The 24,146-nt window shown below is 42.6% G+C and overlaps 1 protein-coding gene across 3 annotated transcripts in view; it reads left to right on the top strand.

Moving 5' to 3' along the window:
- The window catches only part of GAB2 (GRB2 associated binding protein 2), a 159,423-nt gene that overhangs the window by 130,386 nt on the left and 4,891 nt on the right, over positions 1-24,146 (top strand). For all 3 annotated transcript variants that reach the window (XM_016161462.2, XM_036220948.1, XM_036220947.1), the window contains 7 exons: positions 6,802-7,045; positions 16,989-17,581; positions 18,849-18,943; positions 20,252-20,516; positions 21,825-21,915; positions 22,211-22,313; positions 23,740-23,865. In XM_016161462.2, the coding sequence (XP_016016948.1) occupies positions 6,802-7,045; positions 16,989-17,581; positions 18,849-18,943; positions 20,252-20,516; positions 21,825-21,915; positions 22,211-22,313; positions 23,740-23,865 (1,517 nt within the window). The remainder of the gene's footprint in view (positions 1-6,801; positions 7,046-16,988; positions 17,582-18,848; positions 18,944-20,251; positions 20,517-21,824; positions 21,916-22,210; positions 22,314-23,739; positions 23,866-24,146) is intronic.

The raw sequence follows: 24,146 nt of genomic DNA on the forward strand, positions 1-24,146 counted from the left end.
CTGAGTATTTCATAATTACTGTTCATCCATATTTCATCTCATGAAATCCTCAAAAGGACCCTGTGTGAGATGGGTATTCTCTTTGACATTTGATAGAATGGAAGTGGGGTTCAGAGAGATTAAAAGTTTTGCCTGAGGCCCTGTGGTAAAATAGTTTCAGAACCTGGATTCCCATGTTTCCAAACCCACGTCAGGCTCTTTCTGTTACACATTGTTCCTTTGCAGTTGGCCGTGGTCAGATGATCCGAAAGGCCAGCGAGAACATGGACAGTTTCCAATTTAAAATTTTGATGATACAAAGAAAGATTTTTGAAAGAATTTGTTCTTTCATTTGGCTTTCAGAGCTTGCTTTGCCCTTGATTTTTCAGTGACTCTAACCCCTCTACCTCTGCCTTGGAATTAAGAACCAGAGACTGTTAAAAACCAAACCAGTAGATCTTCATCTAAATCTTTGTATAAACATGACTCATTAGGTTTTACGTAGAACAGCTTTCTTAAGTTTTCCAAAGATGACTTTGATGTGTATCCCTGATCTAATCCAAGTTCTTCGTTTTATAAATAGAGAAGATGAGGCCCAGGAAAGTGAAATGGCATGCCTAAGGTCACTCAGCCTATTGGCAACAGAACCAGGCCTAGACCCTCATTCTGTTATTTGACTCTGCTTCCCAGAGGCTAATACCATTTACCTCACAGAGACCTCGTGGGAACTCTTTTCTCGACATAAGTGAAAAGAATAGGCTTTGAAAACGAAGATCTGTTTCAGATCTAGGGTCTGCCACTTTCTAACTGTATAACCCCAGAGCACACTATTAACTTGTCTGAGCTTCAGTTTCTTTCTTTTTTTTTTCTTTTTTTTAGCTGTAGTTTCTTCATCCAAAATTAAAAAATAAATGAATGGAGGTAATAATAGCTACCTCACAGAGTAGACTAGAGACACATAGTGGGTGCTTAGTAATTGAAAGCTGTGATTATGAGTCAATATTGTCCTCTTTGTTCTCATTTGTTTTTCATATAACATCTATACGGGAGATAGCTGCGACTCAAACTATGACAATTACCTTCCAAGCATCCACTCTAGCTTGGAAAGAAATGCCATTCCTCTTGGTCGCTTTCAAGTTCGCGACCAGTCCCAGGTGTACTCCAGGAATGGGAGCAGTAAGGATGGTGGGGTGCTGTGCTAAGTGCTTTACATATATGATCTCTAGTCCTCACAGAAGCCCTACAAAGTATGTATTTCCCCTGTCGACCAAGGGAGGATCAAAGAGGTTTACTAACTCCTAACAGAGCTAGGAGTTAGCAGAGTCAGGCTTTGAATCCATCCTGACTCCAGCATGTGCTTTCATCTACTACTTTATGGGTTCTGAGACCCACTGAGGCTTGGGGTGGGGATTTTGGGGGGAAAGGATAAAGATACAAAGGGCATTGAGATAAGGGAACTAGTCATTATTTGGCCAGTCATCTTTTCCAGAAAGTCCCGCCAACCGCCCCTTTCCTGCCGCCGTTATCACTAGCCAGTTGATGGCTGGGCCGGGCTGGGCTGGGCTCCTCTACTGAAATCCTTCAGAGCTTTCCTGTTCTAGAGTTTTGCAAGAAGGTGGGAGGAGTGTTTGTATGCTGGGCAGGCTTCCCAGGGGTGATTGTGGAAAGGAAGGGGAGTGATTTTGTAGGGCTCTAAAAAGAAGCCAGGAAGAAGAGGAAAAAATAAAGTCCTGTTTAAAAGAAAACAAATTGACTCAGGCATTTTCTGGCATGATCTTTAGTCTAGACTTGAAGATAGAAGCCCAGGCCAGCAGTCTGGAAATATCCATTTTCTTCTTGCCGTATTACTGACCTTCCTAATGACCTAAGACACATCATTACAGCCACACACCAAAAACAGCCAGGCACACGTTATTTAATGTTTTCCTCCGTCTCTACCATTTTTTCCTTCCCTCAAGCGGTACCCAGACAATAAAAACAAATCCTTTGAGCAGTTTATGCTAGTGAACTAGTTTGTTTCCACACCCTTATTTCATTCATCTTTTAAAACACCCTCCCAAGATAGGCAGGCCCGAGCTCATCCTCCCAACTTGACAGGTGTGGAACCAAAGCTGAGAGAGACTCGTCTGCCATTCCACAGCTAGTCCATGGCAGCTGGAGCTGGATCCCCAGTCTCCTGACGCTCCCATCACTGCGAGGTGGAATTTCAAATGACTTGGGTCTTTTGACCCCAAACCATGCATTCTTGCTATTTTGTTGTGCTGAAATTCCCATTGTCTTTGTATGGTTATGGGGTGAAGCCCTGAATTTATTATGGGATTGGAGTATGGAGAACTGAAGGCAGGAAGGAGAGAATGTCTCTTACTCAATGTACTTTAGTAAGGACTTGGTATTTACTGAGTGTTCAGTTTTCTCTTTAGAGAGGAAATAACTAAAGGTCAGATGTCTTTCATTAGACAACTGTTAATCTGTTGGATATACTTAACACTTCATGCTTTACAAAGGGCTTATATATATGTATGCATATGTTTTTTAAGTTCACATGCCATATTATCTATCACTTAAAGTGTAAGTCAGTGTTTTCTAGCATATTCACGGGGTTGTGCAACCACTACCACAATTTAATTTTGGAACATTTTTATTGTCCCCAAAAGAAATCTCTTACCCATTAGCAACAACTTCCTATTCCCTATCCTCACCCCAACCTTAAGCAACTACTAATTTACTTCTCTGTCTCTATAAATTTAGCAATTCTAGACATTTCTTATAAATGAAATCTTTTACTTAGCATAGTGACTTCAAGATTCATAAATGTCGTAAACATGTATTCATACATTTTTACTGCTAAATAATATTCCATTATACAGATATGCCACATTTTGTTTATTTCTTCTAGATATATACCTACAAGTAAGATTGCAGGGTCATATAATAACTCTCTGTTTAACTTTTTGAGGAACTGTTAAACTGTGTGTGTTTATAAATTTACTGAGATATATTTCCCATACCATGAAATTCACTCATTTAAAGTATACAGCTCAGTGGTTTATAAATTCACAGGGTTGTGCAACTGTAACCACAGTCTTATTTTAGAATAGTTCGATCACCCCAAAAAGAAACAGTATACTCATTAGCAGTTACCATCTATTCCCACTCCCCCAACCCCCAGGCAACCAATAGTCTACTTTCTATCTTTGTAGCTTTAGCTATTCTAGATATTTCACATAAATAAAATCATACAACCTGTAGTCTTTTATCGCTGGCTTCTTTCACGTAGCATAGTGTTTTGAAGATTCATCCATGTATCAGTATTTTTTTTTTTCATTTCTACGGCTGAATAATATTCCATTTATGGCTACCTTGCACTTTGTTTATTTAGTCTCTGCTTCTGTCATTACATGGCATTCTCCCTATGCGTCTCTGTGCTTCTGTTTTCTTAAAAGAATACCAGTCTTAAGGCCCACCCTAATTCAGTATGACCTCGTCTTAACTAGTTTCCTCTGTAAAGACCCTATTTTCAAATAAGGTCACATTCTGAGATTCTAGGTGGACATGAGTTGTTTTTTAATTTTTTTTGTGTGTGGGGGGGGGACACTATTCAACCCAGTACAGGCAACAAGGAATAATCATAAATTCAGGTAGAAATCTTTTAAAATTGCAAGCACAATTAGAATTTTGGCAAAGTCGTAGTGTCAAAACAGCTTTGAAAGAACTTTCTGGGACTGCAAACCATTATGGAGCCAACTGGTTTCATAGACATGGCTTCATGCTGGTCAAATGGAATTCCAAGTATCTGTGGGCCCAACTCATCCTAACTCCTCCTTCACCTTATTAACAGACCTTAAAATCTCTCTAATTTTGACTACAAGAAACAATCATATTGAGATTTTTGTGCCAGGGAAAATTCTTACATTTATTCAACAGATGGATATTAACCACCTGGTACGTGCTGGCACTGTTCTAGGTACCAGGGATACAGAAGTGGCTCAACGCATTTTGAGTACTTACAACATGCACAGTTTTCTGGACCCTTAATGTGTTTCATCCTCATAGCCACCTATGTCAGTTTGTAAATATGGAAACCGAGACACAGAGATGTGAAGTGACTTCTCCAGGTCTTCAAGTAAATAAACTGGGTCACAGATTTGATTCCCCAGCCCGAGCTGGAGGCAGAGGGCCCCAGAGGTGAGGACAAGTCACTTCTTTTATACAGAACCACGGCCCAAGCATTCAACATAGGGAGCATAAAGGATGTATTGGGTAACAAGGCCAGGATAAGTAGGTCATGACAAAATGACTTTTCTTGTCACACTGGGGAACCTGGACAATGAGGAGTCAGCAAATGTTATTGAGGGAGTGTGACTTATTATGCTATGCACTTCCTGTATTTAATCAGCATATTAGATGCTAGGGACAAAGTATTAGGAAAGAGACAGAATCTCTGCACCTGCTGAGTTTACAGCCTAACGTATGGAAGGATGAGAGAAAGGTATTTTCCTGTAATTCTCCTTGAAATACAAGGATGTACTGGTGAGAAACAAGGTTGAAGACATAAACAGGAAAATTATTTTTAAAAGAGAGAGAGCTTTGTAAGTCATCTTGAGGATAACAGTTATCCATCGAAGAATGTAAGCAGGGCAGTGACATAATGACCCGATGTGGTTGTTGAGAAACAGGGAAGAGTCGTAGATAACGCACAGGTTTCTGGCTTGGAGAACTGATTGAATGAGGTACTTCACTGAGATGCAGAACACAGGAGAAGCTCGAGGAGTTCAATTCAGATTGTTGAGCTTGACCTGCTTGTGGGACACCTGAATTTAGATGCCCAGCCAATGGACAGATGTGACAGGGAGCCAAGGAGAGAGACATGAACTAGAGATGTAGACTTGAGAGTTATCTTTGCGTTAAGTGGTAACTGAAGCAATGAGAGTGGACAGGATACCCCAGGAGACTCTCCTGAATGAGAGCGAAGCTATAGCAAGGTCTAGGGCAGAATCTTAAAGAACGAAAAAGTACATTGAAGAGGAGGGCAGAGGAAGAGTAGTCCAAAAAGACCATGGCGAACGTAGAATTGAACCAGAAGCTTTCTCTTTGCACCTTCCCTGTGTCATCTCAGGCAGCGGCTTGTTTCGTCCCCGGCGCCATGGTCACTCTGTCTCCCAGCATAAGCCCTCTCTCCTCTGCCATTAAAGAGTTCATCTTGCAAACCTAATGGAGTAATGAAGCCATTGATTCTGTTAACACATGTCCAGTTCACTATGAGACCTGTAATGGGAATTCATTTTGGAGGTCAATACAGCTGTCAATGGATCAGTTTTTCCCCAGAGGCCTGTGGCTTTTTCTGTCGTACACAGGCAGAAGCTGTCCTGACTAGTACCAGACTAGACTGGAGAGTAATTAACGCTGTAGAGCATCAATGAGCTAGTGACCCTGCCTCAGGCCTTGAGACGGTACACACTGAAATAGGTCAGAAAGCGGAGAGTGGAAACAGAATTGTGTCCCCTCTGAAATAATTTGAATAACCCTAGAAAGCCACAATCACCACCACTAAAATATTTTCCCCAACTAGCTATCACTCAACCAGAAATTACATCTTTAAATCTTTATTTCTTTTGCACAAGAAGCTCCACTATTGGAATTATTATATACTGAATGAATGTGTTTGCTCATTCTGCCAACACAAACTGAGAACTTTCTGTGTACCTGGCCTTTATTATGTAAATGCTGAGATTGTAGAGATTACAACATCAGTTACTGTTCTTAGAAACCCACTGACTAGGCCAGGAAGCAGAGCGTGGGTGGATGTAATGGAGGATGGGCCAGGTGCTATTGGCACCCCAAAGAATGACTGAGTCCAGGAAGGTTTCAGAGAGAATGCGATGTCCGTGTAGGGTCTTAAAGTCTTCATACGAGTGCTGGAAGAGTAGAAGTGAAATCCAGGTGGAAGGAATAGCATTAGCCGAACCAGAGAATCATAAACGAGGCTGATGTGTTCAGAGACTGATGAAGCTTCCATATGCCTTGGGTATGGGAGGGGAAAAGCAGGAAGTAGGTCAGACTGTGAAAGGCCTTGTGTGTTATGCTAAGAATTTGAACCAAGCTTAGAGAGCCAGCCAAATGAATAATGCCCTTGGCTTAGGGTGTAGCACTCTAAGCTATTATCTGTCTTTAATACCTCGCTTCCTTTCTAACTTAACAGAGGAGAGCTTGAGATAAGAGTTATGAAGAAAAAGACTAATAGAGAGTGGTGGGTACAAGAGCTGTGAAATGGGGAACATTGCTGTCCACAGAGGACTTGGAAGAGCAGGCAAGAGGAGCTGGGACCAGTCTAATGACCAGCCCCAGATGAATTTATGCTTTTATCATTAATACAGTAAGGCTCAGTCCAGGGCCTCAATTAACAAGTCTTCAGGAAGCAAAGCTTCTTTTAACAAATCCAGCTTTAGCTTTGAGGAAGGTGATGACAAGAGCCACCAAAGAGAAGGAAGGCAGTGGTACTCACTGCTCCAGGGCTGCCCTTGCTTGAGGGCCAAAGTCATACTCCTGGAGCACAGGTAGCCGCACCTCCTAGCAGCGGGGCAGGTTGTGATAAGAAGTGGCATCCAGGTGACTCCAGCAGCAATACCAAGGTACAGAGCATCCCCTTTTCACCAAGATGGCCTGGAGGCCACAGCCCTCCTCTCTGGGAAGGGAGAGAAGGAGCAGGTACATGAGAGGGAGAGAATGCTGCTGCTGGATTATTGCCTCTCTTCTTGATATTTCTTCTTCTTCTGACAACCCACTTTGGGATAAGGACACCTTCCTTTCCTTCTGCATTCACAGAGTCCCTGAGAAACATTTCCTTAGCCAGTCATGGCCCCCGCTCCTCTCCAGCCGAGCTCAGCAGCTCCAATCAGCACCTACTCCGAGAACGGAAATCCTCAGCCCCGTCGCACTCCAGCCAGCCGACCTTGTTCACATTCGAACCTCCACTGTCAAACCACATGCAGCCCGCCTTGTCCACCAGTGCGCCTCAGGAGTATCTCTACCTGCACCAGTGCATAAGCCGGAGAGCAGAAAATGCCAGGTAAGAGACTGCTGTGTGTGTCCACACACTGGGCATAGCACTTTTTAGGCTGTTTTTCCATTTTAAAGGAGGTGAAATCAAGGTGAGTGAATCTCTATCTGTAAAACAAAACATCATTTGACTTAGGTAACCTTCACATTTTATTGGTATCATTTCTGTTGCTATACAGCGATAATTGGATTCTAGAGAAGCCTCCCATTATGAAAAGTCACGCGATAAAACTTTTTTGTTTAACTTGGGAGAACAGGCATTCAGGGCTACAGTTTCAGAACAGAAAAAAAAAATCAGTTTAATCATTGGCCTTATAAAAGAGCTATAAAACCTTAACATTATTAAACAAATCCATGTCTCACTTTTGCTCTAGAGCTGCACCATTCCAAATGGTAGCCACTATCCACATGTGATTATTTAAATTTGAGTTAATCAAAATTCAATTAAGTTCTTCAGCTGCATTAGCCACATTTCAAGTGCTCAGTAGCCACACATAGCTAGAGGCTACCATACCATGTAATACAGATATGAAACATTTCATCGTCACTAAAAGTTCTAAAGCAAAGACCCCCTGCTCTAGCATAATGGTCTTTATTTTTCTAACACCGCCAGCCCTCTCACAGGTACAGAGCCTGTGCATATTTTTATTACCTTTTATTTCCACTCTTAGGATAAACAAGAGCGCAGAGCTGATGGGCTTTGCCAGAGAGAGTTCCCACTTGCTACCATGGCTAGCAGATTACAAATCATATTCCTTAATTAATTAATTTAGAAATATCTAATTCGTGTTACGAAAATTAAAGCAATTGGAGGTTGTATTAATGTATCACGTCACAGAATATTTTCATGCATAATCTCACTTGAACTAGTCAAACACACTGAGAGACAGTATAGATCATTTATCTTCACTTCATAGATGAAGAAATTGAGGCTCACAGCTAATAAATGACAGAGGTAGGACTAGAACCCAGGTCTTCTCATTTCTTGTCCTGTACTCTTTTCTCTACATGTGCTACACTGGTTCTGGTTTTCCGACTCATTTACCATCACCCAACAGAGGCTCCCAACACTCAGTCTTATACCTCAGATACTTCAAACGCCCATTTTCCTGAAGCAGCCTGATTCATTTGTTTATGGACTTTCACAAGTTCAGCCTCTGTCAACTTATCTATGAAAAGCTGAGATCCAAAAAGGTAGAACAAATTAGCCAAGATCACTGAATTAGTGGCAGAACCATAAATAGCACCTGATTCTCCTGAAACACAAACCAAAGACAGGCAGTGTGTTATAATGAAAAACATATTACAGGCTTTGGAGTCAGTCAGATATGAGTTTAAAGTCAGATTCTGCCACTTTCCTTGTGACCTTGGGGCTAGTTAGTTAACCTTCTTGACTTTCAATTTCCTTATATGCTGAATAGAAATAACTAATTCGAAGGCTTACTAATGAGCATCAGATGACAACACATACACGAAGTACCCAGGAGTAGATGCTCAGTACATACCGCCAGTTCTCCTGTTCCCCATCCCCTTCTACTACATGGAGGACTCCCAGGGAGCAGAGAATGTGGAGGTCTTACAATTATAGTTCTAGTGAAAGACCACGTGCTTTATATTAATGCTTCTCAGATTTTAATGTGTATGTGAAATATTTGAGGATCTTGTTGAAATGCTGATTCTGACTGAATAGGCCTGAGGAGGATCCTGAGATCCTGCCTTTCTGCTAAATTGCAGATGATGCCAGTTTAGATGGTCTGCAGTTCACACTTTAAATAGAAGACCTTATGTAATATTAACAACTGTCGCCACTTCCAGTCCCATGATACAGCTAAAGCAACAGAGAACAAATATATAAATGTCTCTGCTTGCATTAGCAGTTAGGGCCCCCTCTCTGCACCCCTACCTCCTCTGTAAAACCTCTCTTAATCTTCCTAGCTGGAATTCATTTCTTCTCTGAATTCCCATAGTGGTTTTTTTATTCTCACTCTCAGGCACTTGGAACTTTCTGCCTCATATTATGGATGTTTATATTAATATGTTACTGCTCTTTGAAGACCCAGGACACCTACTAGGTACATAATAAAATATTTGAACAAATCCATGTTGTAGAGAGATAACATAATAGAAGAGATAGAACTTACCTGCAGCTGGGAAGCACTTTTATTGTGGGGCCTTGACCAAACTGCTTTTCTGTGTCTTTGTGTTCACTTTTGTAGGTGTTGGAGCAAGAGGGTGATGAGCAGGATCTCAGGGAGATTTTTTGGAAAAAAAATGCATTCAGACATTTTTTGTAGAATTCTAAAGGGGGATGGAGGGTGGGGAGGAGGCGTTGTTCAGTCTAGAAAGACTGTATAGTTTCTGGTAGTAGTGAAGTATCTTGCATGATACTAAACATACTGTAAAAATTACAAATCCTGGACAAAACATTAAAAAACAACTGTTTGAAGGCAATCAAAAATCAGGCAGAAATTGGAAAAGATTTGACTCTTAAAAGAAGGTACCCACTTTGAATGGGTCCAAGTTACATGGCTTTTCCTAGAAAGGAAGTTCCTATAAATGTATCATCCAAAATATTCAGTATGCAGTGAGCAATTGCTAGACACATGAAGAAACTGTAAAAGCTGACCCATTGTTGAGAGGACTCAGTTCATAGAAACAAATAAAAATAAACCCAAATTTTTAAGCTAGCATACAAAATCTTTAGACAATTGTGTTTATTGCTTTAATCTATGGGGTAGGGGTAGATAATGAGTGAAGAGATGATGAAATTTAGGAGAGAGATAAAACTCCGAAAAATAACAGAAGTTTCAGTCCTAAGTGTAGGACAGTCCCAAACAAGCACAAAAAGGCTTTGTGAACTAAACTGAGATTTGTTTACCACACACAGAAGGAGAGTCAAAACTTGCAGTATGAATTTAATCAAGCTAAGTGCCTGCAAAAACAAAAGCGTCAACATTCTCTAGGGCATTATAACAGAACCCAGAATCTAGACAACTTAAGATCACAACATTCAGGATATAATCAAAAATATATCAGCATATCAACCCAGAAGGCTATAGCCTGCAAAAGTATACTTCATGAATGAAAACAAAACTAAGACATTCTCAGATAAAAGAAAAATAAGTGAATTTCTAAGAGTCGTGATTTAAAGAAATAAGGACGTTCTTCAGGCTGAAGCAAGATAGTACCAGAAGGAAACTAGATCTTTAAGAATAAAGAGCAGCAAAAATAGTAAATACCTGCGTAATTACAAAAGGCTGTTATTTTCTCATAAGTTCTTTATAGTACGTATGAGTGTTGAAAGTAAGTTTAAACATTGTCTAGTGGGGTTTTCACCTGGTTTTATTTCTCTTCAGCCTGAAGAACTTCCTTTACCAGTTCTTGCCATTTAAGTCCCCTCATGATATATTTTCTCAATCTTTATTTATCTGAAAGTATCTTTATTTTTCTTTCATTTCTTGAGAGTTTTTTCTGGGTATAAAATTCTAGAATGATGATTTCATTTTCTTTTGGCATTTTAAAGGGTGCCATTCTATAGTATTCTGACCTTCATTGTGTTTGATGAGAGGTCAGCTGTTATTTTATTTTCATTCTCCTATAAGTAATGTTTTTTTGACCAAGTTGTCAATAAGATAATGAAAGTCTTTTCAACAAATGATGTTAGAACAGCTGGATAGCCATATAAGAATAAAAAAAGAACCCTTACTTCATATCGTACTACTGAAAAGTTAACTCATATATCAGCGACCTAAATGCAAAGTCTAATACCATGAAACTTGTAGAAGAAAGCATCTCTGTGATCTTAGGGTAAGCAAAGATTTTTATATAAGCTGTAAAAAAGCAGGAATCAGAAAAGAAAAAAAATGATAAAATTTATCAAAATTGAAATGTTAGCCTTCAAAAGAACTCCATTAAGAAAACAAAATGGCAAGTCACAGAAGTTGAGAAAATACTCAAAACACACATATCTGACAAAGGATTTATTCCTAGAATATATAAAGAATTATTTCAACTCAACAGAAGATAAACAACTCAATTTTTTAATAAATTTATTTATTTAAATTAGTTTCAAGTATACAGTACATTGGTTAGACATCTATAATGTTCATGAAATGATCCCCTCAATTGCTCCCTCCCTCCCTTGACCCTCCACTTAGCCATCATATTAATGCTAACTGCATTCCCTCTGCCGTGCTCCCCATCCCCATGCCCTCCATCCCTTTGCCCAGCTATCAACTACTAATTTGTACTTCTTTAACCCTTCACTCCATTCTCCCAAACCCCTCCCCTCTGTCCGTCACCAAATTGTCCACCATATTTGTGAGTCTCTTTTTGCTTAGTTTGTTCTTTTTGTTCCTTAGATACCACATATAAGTGAAATCATATGGTATTTATCTTTCTCTGTCTGACTTATTTCACTCAGCACAATAACGTCTAGGTCCATCCATGTCATTGCAAATGGTAGGATTTCCTTTTTTCCCCCTCTTTAATTTCCCCCCACCACTTCCACCCCTGACCTATGGATATTGCCATTTCCCCTTAAGAACTGTATCTCCACACACTCGTGGAGTGCACCTAGGGCCTAGCGCCCCTGGAGGGCCTGGCACACCTGGGGTATGGCACACCCAAGGTATGGTCTGTGGCTCCACCTGGGGCACAAACCCAGGACCTTCTGCATGTAAAGCAGATGCGTAACCACCACACTATGGAATGACCCCAAGGATTTCATATTTTTTAATGGCTTAGTACTATTCCATTGTATATATGAAACATAATTTCTTTATCCAATTGTCTGTTGATGGGCATTTAGGTTGCTTTCATATCTTGGCTATTGTAAATTGTGCTTCCATGAATATTGGAATGCATAGATCTTTACAAATTATTGTTTTTGTTTTCCTTGGATAAATACCCAGAAGTGCAATTGCTGGGTCAAAAGGTATATTCATTTTTAATATTATGAGGAACCTCCATACTGTTTTCCATAGTGGCTGTACTAATTTGCAATCCCACCAACACTTGCTGTTTTTTGATTTATTGATGTTAGCCATTCTGACAGGTATGAAGTGATATCTTATTGTGGTTTTAATTTGCATTTCTTTGATGATTAGCAACCTTGAGGATCTTTTCATATGTCTATTGGCCATCTGTATTTCTTCTTTGGAGAAGTATCTGTTCAGGTCTTCTGCCCAATTTTTAATTGGATTGTTTGGTTTTTTTTGTTGTTGAGTTGTATAAGTTCTTTATAAATTTTGGGTATTAACCCCTTATCAGATGTATCATTAGCGAGTATCTTCTCCCAAACAGTTCATTGTCTTTTTTTTTGTTGATGGTTTCCTTTGCCATACAAAAAATTTTAGTTTGATGTAGTCCCATTTGTTTAATTTTTCTTTTGTTTCCCTTGCCCAAGGAGATATATCTGAAAAGAAATTCCTGTTTGTGATATCAGAAAGTTTACTGCCTGTGTTTTCTTCTAAAAGTTTTATGGTTTCAGGTCTTACATTTAAATATTTAATCCATTTGAGTCTATTCTTGTATACGATGTAAGAAGATGGTCCAGCATCTTTTTTTTTTTGCATGTATCTGTCCAATTTTTCCAACACCACTTATTGAGGAGATTGTCTTTACCCTATTGTGTATTTTTACCTCCTTTGTCAAATATTTAGTGAGATTTATTTCTGGGCTCTCTGTTATGTTCCATTGATCAATGTATCTGTTTTTATGCCAGTACCATGCTGTTTTGATTACTGTAGCCTTGTAGTATAGTTTGAAATCAGGTAGTGTGATGCTTCCAACTTTGTTCTTCTTTCTCAAAGTTGCCATGGCTATTTTGGGTTTTTTGTGGCTCCGTATAAATTTTAGGATTATCTGTTCTAGCTCCCTGAAAAATGCCATTGGTATTTTGATAGGGGTTGCATTGAATCTATAGATTACTTTGGGTAATATGGACATTTTAACAATGTTGATTCTTCCTATGCATGAACAGGGTATATGCTTCCATTTATTTGTATCTTCTTCAATTTCTTTTTTCAGAGATATAATTGTCTGAAAATAGATCTTCTACCTTCTTGGTTAATTTGATTCCTATGTATTTTATAGTTTTGATGCAATCATAAATCATAAAAATGCCACCAACTTCTGAATACGTATTTTGTATCCTGCTACTTTACTGATTTAATCGATCAGTTCTAACAGTTTTTTGGTGGAATCTTTAGGGTTCTCTATATACAGTATCATGCCATCCGCAAATAATGAGAGTTTTACTTCTTCCTTTCCAATTCAGATGATTTTTATTTCTCTTTCTTGTCTTATTGCTGAGGCTAAGACTTCTAATACAATGTTGAAGAGGAGTGGTGAAAGTGGGTATCCTTGTCTTGTTCCTGATCTTAAGGAAACCGCTTTTAGCCTTTCCCCATTGAGTATGATGTTAGCTGTAGGTTTGTCATATATGGCCTTTATTATGTTGAGGTATGTTCCCTCTATTCCCACTTTGCAGAGAGTTTTTATTGTAAATGGATGCTGTATTTTGTCAAATACTTTTTCTGCATCTATTGATATCATATGGTTTTTATCTTTTGATTTGTTAATGTGGTATATCACATTAATTGATTTAAGGATATCGATACCAACCTTGCATTTCAGGAATAAATTCAACTTAATCATGGTGTATGATACTGAATCATCCCTGCCTTGCATAGACATAACTATGCTTAGTTAGGCTACCATTGTGAAATTGTAATTACTGAGGCTAATATACTGGTCTTCTATTTATTCTTTTTTACATTTATGGAGAACCTGATATACAGTCAGAATAACTTAAGCGTCTTCCTTCAAGTACTAAGTAATATGTATTCTAGTTAAAATGACTTTAGTTCTTAAAATTCATCTCTTCCACTGAGCTTAAATAAGTAACTATAGCCAATGAAAAGAGTTTTGAATTGACATTGTCAAGACAAGCAGAGTCCTTTTTGTCTTCAAAGACAAATTAGTTTGACTGGATTTATTTTTGCCCTCCAGCCGTCAGGGCTTTATTCCAGATTGGAGCCCGTCTCTGTCCTCTTAGTTCTAGGAGGCCGTTAAACCTGGAATAGGTGACACATTGTGGCAAATCACATGCTCTGAAAAGCCATGATTCTGGTGAGGGCTTGGGAAAGTGAAAGTTCAAGTGATAAGATGCCAGAATAAAAGCATCACTGACTCTGTGGCAAAGTTCTACAGACCAATGGGAGTAAAAAGTAAAATCAGAAATGCTGTGGTGAGCTTAACTGTGATTAATCATTTCTAAGGCTTCTCTGAGTCATTCACCTAGTGGCTTTGATTGACCAAAGGCAAAATATACAACTTTTAGTTTCATTTAGTTTCATTGATATAGCTTTGCTCTGTAACCAGAGAGAGAAGGCAGGCTCAAAATTGCACCCAGAAGGGTTTGAGATGCAGACATCACCTCACCTCAGAGATTGCAAGACAGAACTTTCTGAGTTTTCTTACCTCACAGGAAGGATCCATTTTGGATGGGTCAGATGCAAAAGTGTGGGCTAAATGACCTCTTAAAATTGTCAGTGACAGCTAATGGTGGTTAATTTACTTACAAGCATTTATGTATTAGGTTTCCTTAAACAGGAACATTCCCATTAAAAAATCAAACCAGGCTCTTCATCATTAAGGTACTTGGTGTCTATAGAGTAGTGTGAAAAAGAGTGAAGTCGTGGTGTAGTGTGGTACGTACAATTATATGAAAATGTGCGGAAGAACAAGTACAAAATAAAGTTGCCAAGAAAACTAGGAAACTGTCCTAAAAGCCAAGGAAGATGTTTGGAGTCGGTTTTTAGACCAAAGCACATGCAAGAGAGTGGTGTGATAGTCCCATCTACCCATAGCCTCTGGAGCCGCTGGCAGCCAGGACTATGGAGGAAACGCACTGAGCTGCTGGCTTGAGGGAATGTTTCCTCCCACACTTTTCCCTCTTCCCCCAGAGAGCTCCTCTACACACTCGTGTTTGAATTTCTTCCTGTACCAACTCCACCATATACTATTTTCCACATCTGGCACGTGAGGGCAATACCTGTCTCAGAACTGTTAGGGAGATTAAAAGCTGCCTCACACGAGATGTGTGTAGCACGGTACATTACTCATTAAATGAGGCCTCCGTCAGCCCACAGCCCTGGGAGAGAAGCCTTGCTCCAAATCCCCTGCTTCTAGGTAGTCATCCCAGGAAAGCAACTCAGCATTTCATGTGACTAGGCCTCAGTAAAGGTTTACTTGAAAGTAGTAAAGACCACTGGTTCCTGAGTGCTCAGAATTGCCGCTCTTGATTCTTGCCCAAATGGAGCTCACCGAAGCAGTGTGGGTTTTGAGCAGGGAGTCCAGAGACCTGGACGCTAGAACCAGTTTAACTACCATCTGAGTATGGAATGTTGAGCAAGCTGTTTGCCTTGTTCAACTCCTTCCACCTTATTCATGAAGTAATGCTCAGTCCCCTTCAACATGCATCTGTATTATCTACCACAGAGGCCTGGCCTCTGGGGGCACGGGGGGGGGGCGGTGAGGGGGGGAGGGTTGTGGCTGAAGGTTTAGGAACTGAAATGTATGCAAATTTACATAAGAGAAGAGCCTGGCTTAGACACTTGTTTCCCTTCCTCATTCTAGGCTGCTAGGCCCTATTTTCTAGCACCATCTGGTGGCCACATCCAAAATAACAAACTTCTGTGAGCTGAAAGAGCTTGCATAAAACAGAAGTTCCATGGATTGGTCTCAGGGGGTTATGACACCCTCGCCGCCCAGATATAGCATGCAAATTTGTATGTATACAAAATTTGCCTTATTCTGGTGAGAAGGACTTTTTATTAGATTCTTTGGGGTTTATAGTTCCCAAAAGAGTGAAAATCACTACTATAAAGGATTGTTCTAGAAAAGTGATTCTTTACTTCCTGCCCCGTCCCCATGAAATCCTATGAAGAATCATAAAGTAAGAGAGAAAAGCAAACTTGGATCCCTACTTGCTTAGAACCTCACCCTCCAATTTTCCAAGGCACCTACATGGAACACAGAGTCCAGTTTAAAATCACACTTATAAAGCCAAAGGCTTATGAAGCTTCCTTAAGAGCTGCTGGGGCCCACTAGGTCACACCTTGGGGAGGCGGCTTGGTGCACCTCACAGAGCGTATTAGAAGCAGTACTGGAATCTAGCACAGATCCTTCCCACTCCCACATCTTTAAACTGCTCAGTTTTGCCGTACTTCCCAAATACCTAAATTTAAAAAAATAATAAAACTTTTTCTATCTGGAATATAGTTCCCAAACAGGAATACAGTTCCCAAACCATTTTTTCTGCAAATATTTAGACTTCTGGAAAGAGATATTTCTCCCTCTAAATGCTTCTCAACAAACCATAATACACAGTATAAAATAAATCTATAGCTTAACGTTCGAATAGTTCTTTATAACTTATAACATCAACACCCATTTAGCTAACTTATTTTACCATGGGAAAGCTGAGACTCAGAAAAAATGACTTAAAGGTTCTTTCTCCTGTCCGCCTTCGTATTCAAATGTATATATTCTAACTTAAAACGATGAACAAGTGGACAGTATAACTGGTTTGTTGATATCTGTTGGGAGCGGGGTAGGTAAGACCAGCCCTTGCTAATCAGCGATCTGGAGAGAGGGGTAGGGATGAAGGCTAACACTGATTGAACATCTCTGTACTAGATAGACTAGAGTCTAACTTCTGAATAACCTTCAAAGTATGTTTTTGATCACCATTTTTGCAGATGCAAAAAACTGAAGTTCAGAAAGAGAAGGTGCCTTGCCCAAGGTCGCACAGCTGATAAACTGCCAGCCTCCTCCTCCATACCAACAAGCTGCACAGGGTTTTAAACATGTCAGCTAGCCTGCCTGGGTGGGCAATCCTGGCATCCTCTAACCCACCTGCCCCTTCCCTTCTTTCTCTCCCTTAGGAGTGCCAGCTTCTCTCAGGGCACCAGGGCCTCGTTCCTCATGAGGAGTGACACAGCCGTACAGAAACTTGCCCAGGGCAATGGACACTGTGTCAATGGGGTTGGTGGTCAAGTCCATGGCTTCTATAGCCTCCCCAAGCCAAGCCGGCACAATACAGAATTCAGAGACAGTACCTACGACCTCCCCCGGAGCCTGGCCTCCCATGGCCACACCAAGGGCAGCCTCACAGGCTCGGAGACAGATAATGAGGATGTGTACACCTTCAAGACACCCAGCAACACCCTGTGCCGGGAGTTTGGGGACCTCCTGGTAGACAATATGGATGTTCCGACCACTCCACTCTCAGCCTACCAGATCCCTAGGACATTCACGCTGGACAAGAACCACAATGCCATGGCAGTGGCCGCTCCTGGGGACTCAGCCATAGCTCCCCCACCTCGGCCCCCCAAGCCAAGCCAGGCGGAAACACTGCGATGGGGCAGCCCTCAACAGAGACCTCCAATTAGTGAAAACAGCAGATCAGTTTCTGCCGCTGCCACCATTCCCCGGCGCAACACCCTCCCTGCGATGGACAACAGCCGACTTCACCGAGGTGAGTGGAAGCCCGGCTGAGACCCAGCAGGAGAGGCAGGTAGCACAGGGGTTCTCAGTAGTTTGCTAGTCCTTGGTCATCCATGCTAAGAAGACTTAGAGACCACCCAGTTCACTGATATGGTTAAGGCATCTTCTACTCCGACCCCTTACCAGTTGGTTCTCTAGCACTGGAGGCTCTTGGTGGACTCCCACGACAGCAGCAGTAGAGCAGACCCTAACTTAGAGAGCTGATATTCTCCTGAGGGAGATAGAACCTTCTTAGTTAACCACAATGCAACATCTTATGGGTTTGGAAGTCCAAACCATAGTATTTTATTCATTTATAAATGAAACCAAAGATTGCGAAAATAAATTTAGAGGACCAGTCCAATCTGCAGCCAAATCTATGTGAACTAGCAGACTATTAAAACAAAATGAGATCTTCAAAATAGTTTTCTAAGACACACTTAAATCTTGGTTTAAAGTCCAAACTTCTATCTGAACTATCTAAATTCTGTTGCCACTGTTTTCCACATAGAATATTCCAACTCTGCATATAATCTCCTGTTTGATGAAAAGGTATAATAATATTAATTCATTTCATTTTGCATTTGCTTCGTACCTTGCAAAGCCTGTTATTTTATCTATTCTGTTATTCAAACCATGTAGTGACCCTGAGAGTTTGGTGGAACAAAACTTCATTGTTTCATATGAGGCCCATTGTAGTTAAAAGACTTTTTCAGGGTTGCAAAGTCGGTCAGTGGCAGAGATGGGACTTGAACACAGGGTCCTGACTCCTGGTTCAGTATTCTTTGTAGTCTTTCAATCCATCAGCTATTCAATCAACTACCCTGTACTTTGGAACCGAAATAATAGAGACACACAAAAAACATGTCCCTGCCTTTCACAGAGCTCACACCTAGTTGGGGAAATAAATTCGACATGTAAAAATTAGTCAAGTATCAGCATTACTATAGTATTATATAAACGATGGCTGGGGTGAGTGGTAAGTGCTATGGGAATTAAAGGAAAGGTGTGTAAATGAGGGCAGAAGTGGTCAAGAAGGGATTCCATGTAGATGCTGACACTGGAGCTAGATCGAAAAGCCTGGGAGGAATTCTTGAGCTAGGGAGTGATATGATGGAAGTTATACCTTATCATTGGGAATTGAGAGTAGTATTTTCTGGAGTGTCAGTGAGACCCTGAGCAACACTGGTGAGTGTCAGGGTGAGTGGCAGCACACAGGTCAACTGTGAGTGCATCTGGATCTTCCTTCCTATGTCTAGCTTCTTCCTGTGAGTCCTACGAGTACCCCCAGCGTGGTGGAGAGAGTGCAGGCCGGTCTGCAGAGTCCATGAGTGATGGAGTCACTTCTTTCCTGGTGAGTGGGCTTTAGCCAGGGGTCCTCAGGCCACCTAGGTGGATTAAAGATCACACCCATGGAACTAAAAACACAACCCGAAGGGTGACAGCATCTCCCTCTTAAAACCCTGCCAAGCTTCTTGTCTCAGTTCAGAACCCTGGGTTGACTTTTTAGAAAGTAAGAAACAGGTGTCCTGGTTTGGAAGAAATGTCTGTACTTAGGAATATTAGACCAGGGGTCCCCAACCCCCTGGCTGCAGACTAGTACCAGTCCGTGGCCTGTTAGGAACCTGGCTACATAGCAGAAAGTAAGCAGCGGGCGAGCAAGTGTTCATATTTACAGCCACTCCCCGACGCTAGCATCACCGCCTCAGCTCCACCTCCTCAGATCATCAGACATTAGATCCTCATAGGAGCATGGTCTCCAGTGCCAAAAAGGTTGGGGACCGCCGTACTAGACTACAAGGCTCACCAACCCTGTGGGTAAGCAGGAGGGATCTAGAACACAAAGGACGCAGGCTCTGGGATATGGATCTAGGGCAGCATCGTACCTACGAGGTCTCATCTGGAGGAGGGGGCCGTGGAGCGAGACTACAGACAGGGGTGGTGCTCAGAGTCAGGCTCAGTGGCAGAATTATGGTTTGAGCACAGGATTTCCGGCTGTCCTCTGAACAGGGCTGACCATAGTTCTGCAAGGTTTCAGGCCCCAGCTAGCAGACTAGACCCATGGAAAAGACTGAAAATTAGGTAACCAAAGCAAAAACAGTTGTATGTCTGGACAGACAGGGCAAGAGTTAAAGGAAGGCTATAGCCAAGGTTGCTACATTGCACACCCTGGCAACTCTGACTGCAGCTTGGTGGTCATACTGAAAGCTGGACCGGGGAAACACAGCCGGTCCAGCCGTCACCTGTCAGGGCCAAGGCTTCTAATGTGCTCTTTGCCCAGCTCAAGGCCTGAGATGCTGACCTCCCAATGGTGGTCTGGACTGGAGGTGGAAGGCGGGTCCTGAACCAAACCTATGCAGCCCATGGCCTGTGCTATCCTCTGCCTTAGACATCCAGAAAGATTTGTGGATTCAGCCACCAAGGGTATTTCATATGAAAGATTTGTCAAAAATTCTAAGTGAGTCCCAAGGGATCATGGATGCTAGAAGGGACCCACAGGTTCCCTTTCTTCCTGTCTCCCTTGGTTGTCCAAGGATCTGCCTTAGAGCTTCCCAGTACAGCTCACTCAGTCATGACTTTTCTTCCCTCGTATATAAATTCTCACCTCCATCTTGTTTCTTCTTGCTAGTGACAACCATATTTCTTTCACTGTCCCTCCTAGCCAGGAAAAACGCTTGTAGGCCGATCGGATAGCGCCAGTTCTGAAGACAACTACGTGCCCATGAATCCAGGTTCCTCCACCCTGCTGGCCATGGACCGAGCAGGCGATAATTCCCATAGTGTCTACATCCCCATGAGCCCAGGGCCCCATCACTTTGACCCGCTTGGCTACCCCTCTACAGCCCTTCCTATGCACCGAGGCCCCAGCCGAGGGACTGAGATCCAGCCACCCCCTGTCAACCGCAACCTCAAACCTGACCGGAAAGGTGAGTCTGCTCTTTCTCTGTCCCATCTATGGGCAATGGCCAGGGACTGTGTGCATTCATTTAGCAATCAGGTGGATCCTGAACTTCATTTGCAAGGAAATGGTAGCCTCTGGGCCTAAGCCACCCCAAAATCACGCTCACACTCACACAAACCTCCAGATTCATCCCAGTGGTCTGGCACTCTAAGGATTGGCTGCTGGGGTAGCCTGATGGACAAAGGTGTATAGAAATGAGGACAGTTTCAGGTTTCAACTCTGTCACCTGCTAACATGTGATTGTAGACAAATCATTTTGTGTCTGTGAGCCTTGTTTCTTCATTCGTGAAATGGAAACTGTAATACTTACCTCCCAGAAGCATTGAGGGACATAGATAATATATCTAAAAGTGCTTCGTAATATATAACATCTATTCAAGGATAAAGGGTTAGTATTAGATCTGGGGCTGGGCAGGGCCAAACTAACGAAGTAGTCTATTAAAAGATACGTTATGATGCTGTAGAAAGGCTTGAGCACTTAAACCAAGTAGATGTGGGTTGCAATCCTTATCCAGCACTTCCTAGGCATGTCTTTGGGCAAATCATTTAAATTCTCGGAACCTCAGTTTTCTTAACCGTGAAATGGGGATGGTAATTCCTGCCTCCCAGGTTTATTTACAAGGAAAGCATGTAGGACATTGATTTGGTCCATAGCAGATGTTCAGTAAAGTTAGATTTGTGCCGCCTGCATCTAGACCAGGAAGAAGTACTGGAATTCAAGTTCAAGGCATGCCTCTACCTCACGCTGCTGGCCTTAGATCAGTAGCAGAGATTCAAAAGGAGAAGTAGAATAACCTTTGGCAGAAATAAACCCTGTTGGTCTGGCCAGCAGGGAATTCAGACCTTAGCATTCGAATCGCAGCCTTGCAGCATTCACCTTCCTCCACTCCGGGTTCCACAGCCCTGGTCCGGGAGCAGCAGGGAGTGGTCGCGGTGGCCTTCACTAATTCAAATACCATGTCTCACTTTTGTATAGAGTAACAAATCTGAGAAGAACAATCTGTTGTCAAACCCTATGTCTCCATTTTAGATTCTGAAAATATGATTACCATAGATACAAAGCAAAGAATTTATAGTTTGGAATCTGAAGACATGACTTCAAGGCCTATCAACATGGGCAAAGATTATCTACCCTTGCTGAGCCTCAGTTTCCCTGTGTAAAACTGGGATGAATTTGAAGGTGTTTATAAATATACCTGTGTGTCATGTGTAAGGATGTATGTGTGGCATTATTGTTATTGGCTGATTACTCAACTTTCTGTGCCTGCTCTAGCAAAGCCAACACCGCTAGACCTGAGAAACAACACTGTCATCGATGAGCTCCCGTTCAAGTCACCTGTCACCAAGTCTTGGTCCAGGGCCATGTGAGTGTCTTTTTGGAAATGGGAGCTTGGAACAGGGCTGTTAGGGTTGGTGAGGGGACAAGTGGCCAAGCTGTAAGTCGGGAAAACTGCTTCCTGATGATAATGAATTCAGTAGCTGACCAGTCTCTACATCTCATCTGTAAGAGGGAATAACTGTACCCGTCCTTTATCACACCTTCATCTGAGAACGGAGTGTAAAGCTTCGAGGGCAGAGGTCTGGAGTGTGAGGGTTGGAGGCCCAGCTGGAGGCTGGAAACTTCCACAGGGTTAATGCTTTGTCTTCCCCTGACAACAGCCACACCTTCAACTCCAGCTCCTCCCAGTACTGCCGCCCCATCTCCACACAGAGCATCACCAGCACGGACTCAGGAGACAGCGAAGAGAACTATGTCCCTATGGTGAGTCCCCCGGGGTCCCATCTGAAATGACTCTCATTGAGTCCTCTGGAACCTACCTCTCAGGTCCCTACTTCCCAGCTTGGCTAATCCACCTTGGCCTAGGGGCTCCCACTTTATCTGTGATTTCATTTGCTACTCTAAATTTTTCTTGAGCCACATATGTGACAAGCCCTGTGAGGTTGTCATCAGAGAGAATGAAGACCTTGCCTCAAGGAGGCCGTAGTCTTAAGGGGCAGAGAAGGTCTGCCTTTCTCGTGCCTGTGATACTACGGAGTGGTCAGTGCCCCCTGGAGAGGGCACTGGGCGGCGGGGGGGGGGTACACATGCAGGACAAGTGATCATACTGGCCGGGGAAAGAGACGGCACTGAGGTGGGGGCAGCCATGTGGAGGGGGAACATGGAACAGTCAGGAAGTATGGCCTAAGGTGAGGGGGCAGGAGGGTTGTACTGGAGCAAGATCATAAAGAACCTCCAATGCTTTCTGGGAAGTATGGATTTTCCTGTGGGCAGGAGGGAGCCCCAGAAGGTTTAGCAGACCAGACGATTAGACAGGTGTTCCAGAATAGTCCTCAGTGACAAGAGCACCCTTCAAAGTTGACTTCCTCCTTCTGCCCTGTGAAAATCTATTAAAAGTAAGAGATCCTCCCTCATTTCCTTATCCTGTTGTACCCATGACCATGGGCATGTATGTGAGTGTAAACATTTATTGAGTATCTCCTGATCAGTGGGAAACACACATGTCCATGACTCACTGTGGTAAAGGCCACAGCAGAGACATAAACACAGGCAGCGCATGGCAAGTGTCCTTCCTGAGATTGTCACTGAAAAGAGAATAGCTGCCCGGTGCCTGGCAGTTGCTGCTCATTGAAAGAACAAACCAACCAACCAATAAAGTAGCCAAAAAACAGGAAGTGGGACTATTGCCTTTCTTATTAGAATGAGACTTCAGGAAAATCCTGGACAAGTTAATGTTGGCGCCTGGATGGAGACAAGGTTCTAGAGCATGTCGTTTGAAGAGCTGCACAAAGAACTGGGGCTTCATGGTGCCAGGGGATGAGGCCACTGTTCAGATCTCGCAGGAGCTGGGCTGGAGGGAGCACGCTGCTTCTGTGTGACTGCCCAGCTCTAGGCAGTGGGCGGGAGCTGCAGAAAAGCAGGTTGGATGCAACAGAAGACTGCGCAACCCTACTTCACTTCTCCGAACCAGCATTTTATCTTTGTTTTAAAAAATAAGAATAGTAATAATACCTACAACACCAGACTGTTGTGAAGGTTTAAGTGAGAACATGAAAAGTCCCTGGCACAGTGCATAACTCTGAGTAGGCCTTCAGTGAGCTTGTAGCTCTTCCTCCAAGAGGTGTGTTTTTCGGGTGGTGGGTTAGTCTGTTTCCTAAACTTACTAACAGTTTTTTCCTCTTCATGATAGCAAAACCCAGTGTCTGCATCTCCCATTCCCAGTGGCACCAACAGTCCAGCCCCTAAGAAGAGCACTGGCAGCGTCGATTATCTGGCCCTGGACTTCCAGCCGAGCTCCCCAAGCCCCCACCGCAAGGTGCCTGGGCCGGGGTGGGTGGGGCTGTGGCGGAGGGTGCCTTCAACACGGAACAGCAGCACTCCAGCCTCTTGCGGCTTAACTGTGCTTTAGTCTGTGCCTCACAGGGCTCACATTCCCCCTCTGTCAGCACACAGGCACCCTGGGTCCGCAGGACCTCCTCAGCCAGTCCACCCCTCTTGTACAGATGGTCAAAAGAATGCACCCCGAGAGAGACAATCTGCTCGAGGTTACAGAGCACATCAGGGACTGATCCGGGACTCAGGACTCCTGTGTCCTGG

This window comes from Rousettus aegyptiacus, unplaced genomic scaffold (assembly GCF_014176215.1).
Source record: "Rousettus aegyptiacus isolate mRouAeg1 unplaced genomic scaffold, mRouAeg1.p scaffold_m13_p_5, whole genome shotgun sequence".
In the NCBI taxonomy this organism is placed as follows: Eukaryota; Metazoa; Chordata; class Mammalia; order Chiroptera; family Pteropodidae; genus Rousettus; species Rousettus aegyptiacus.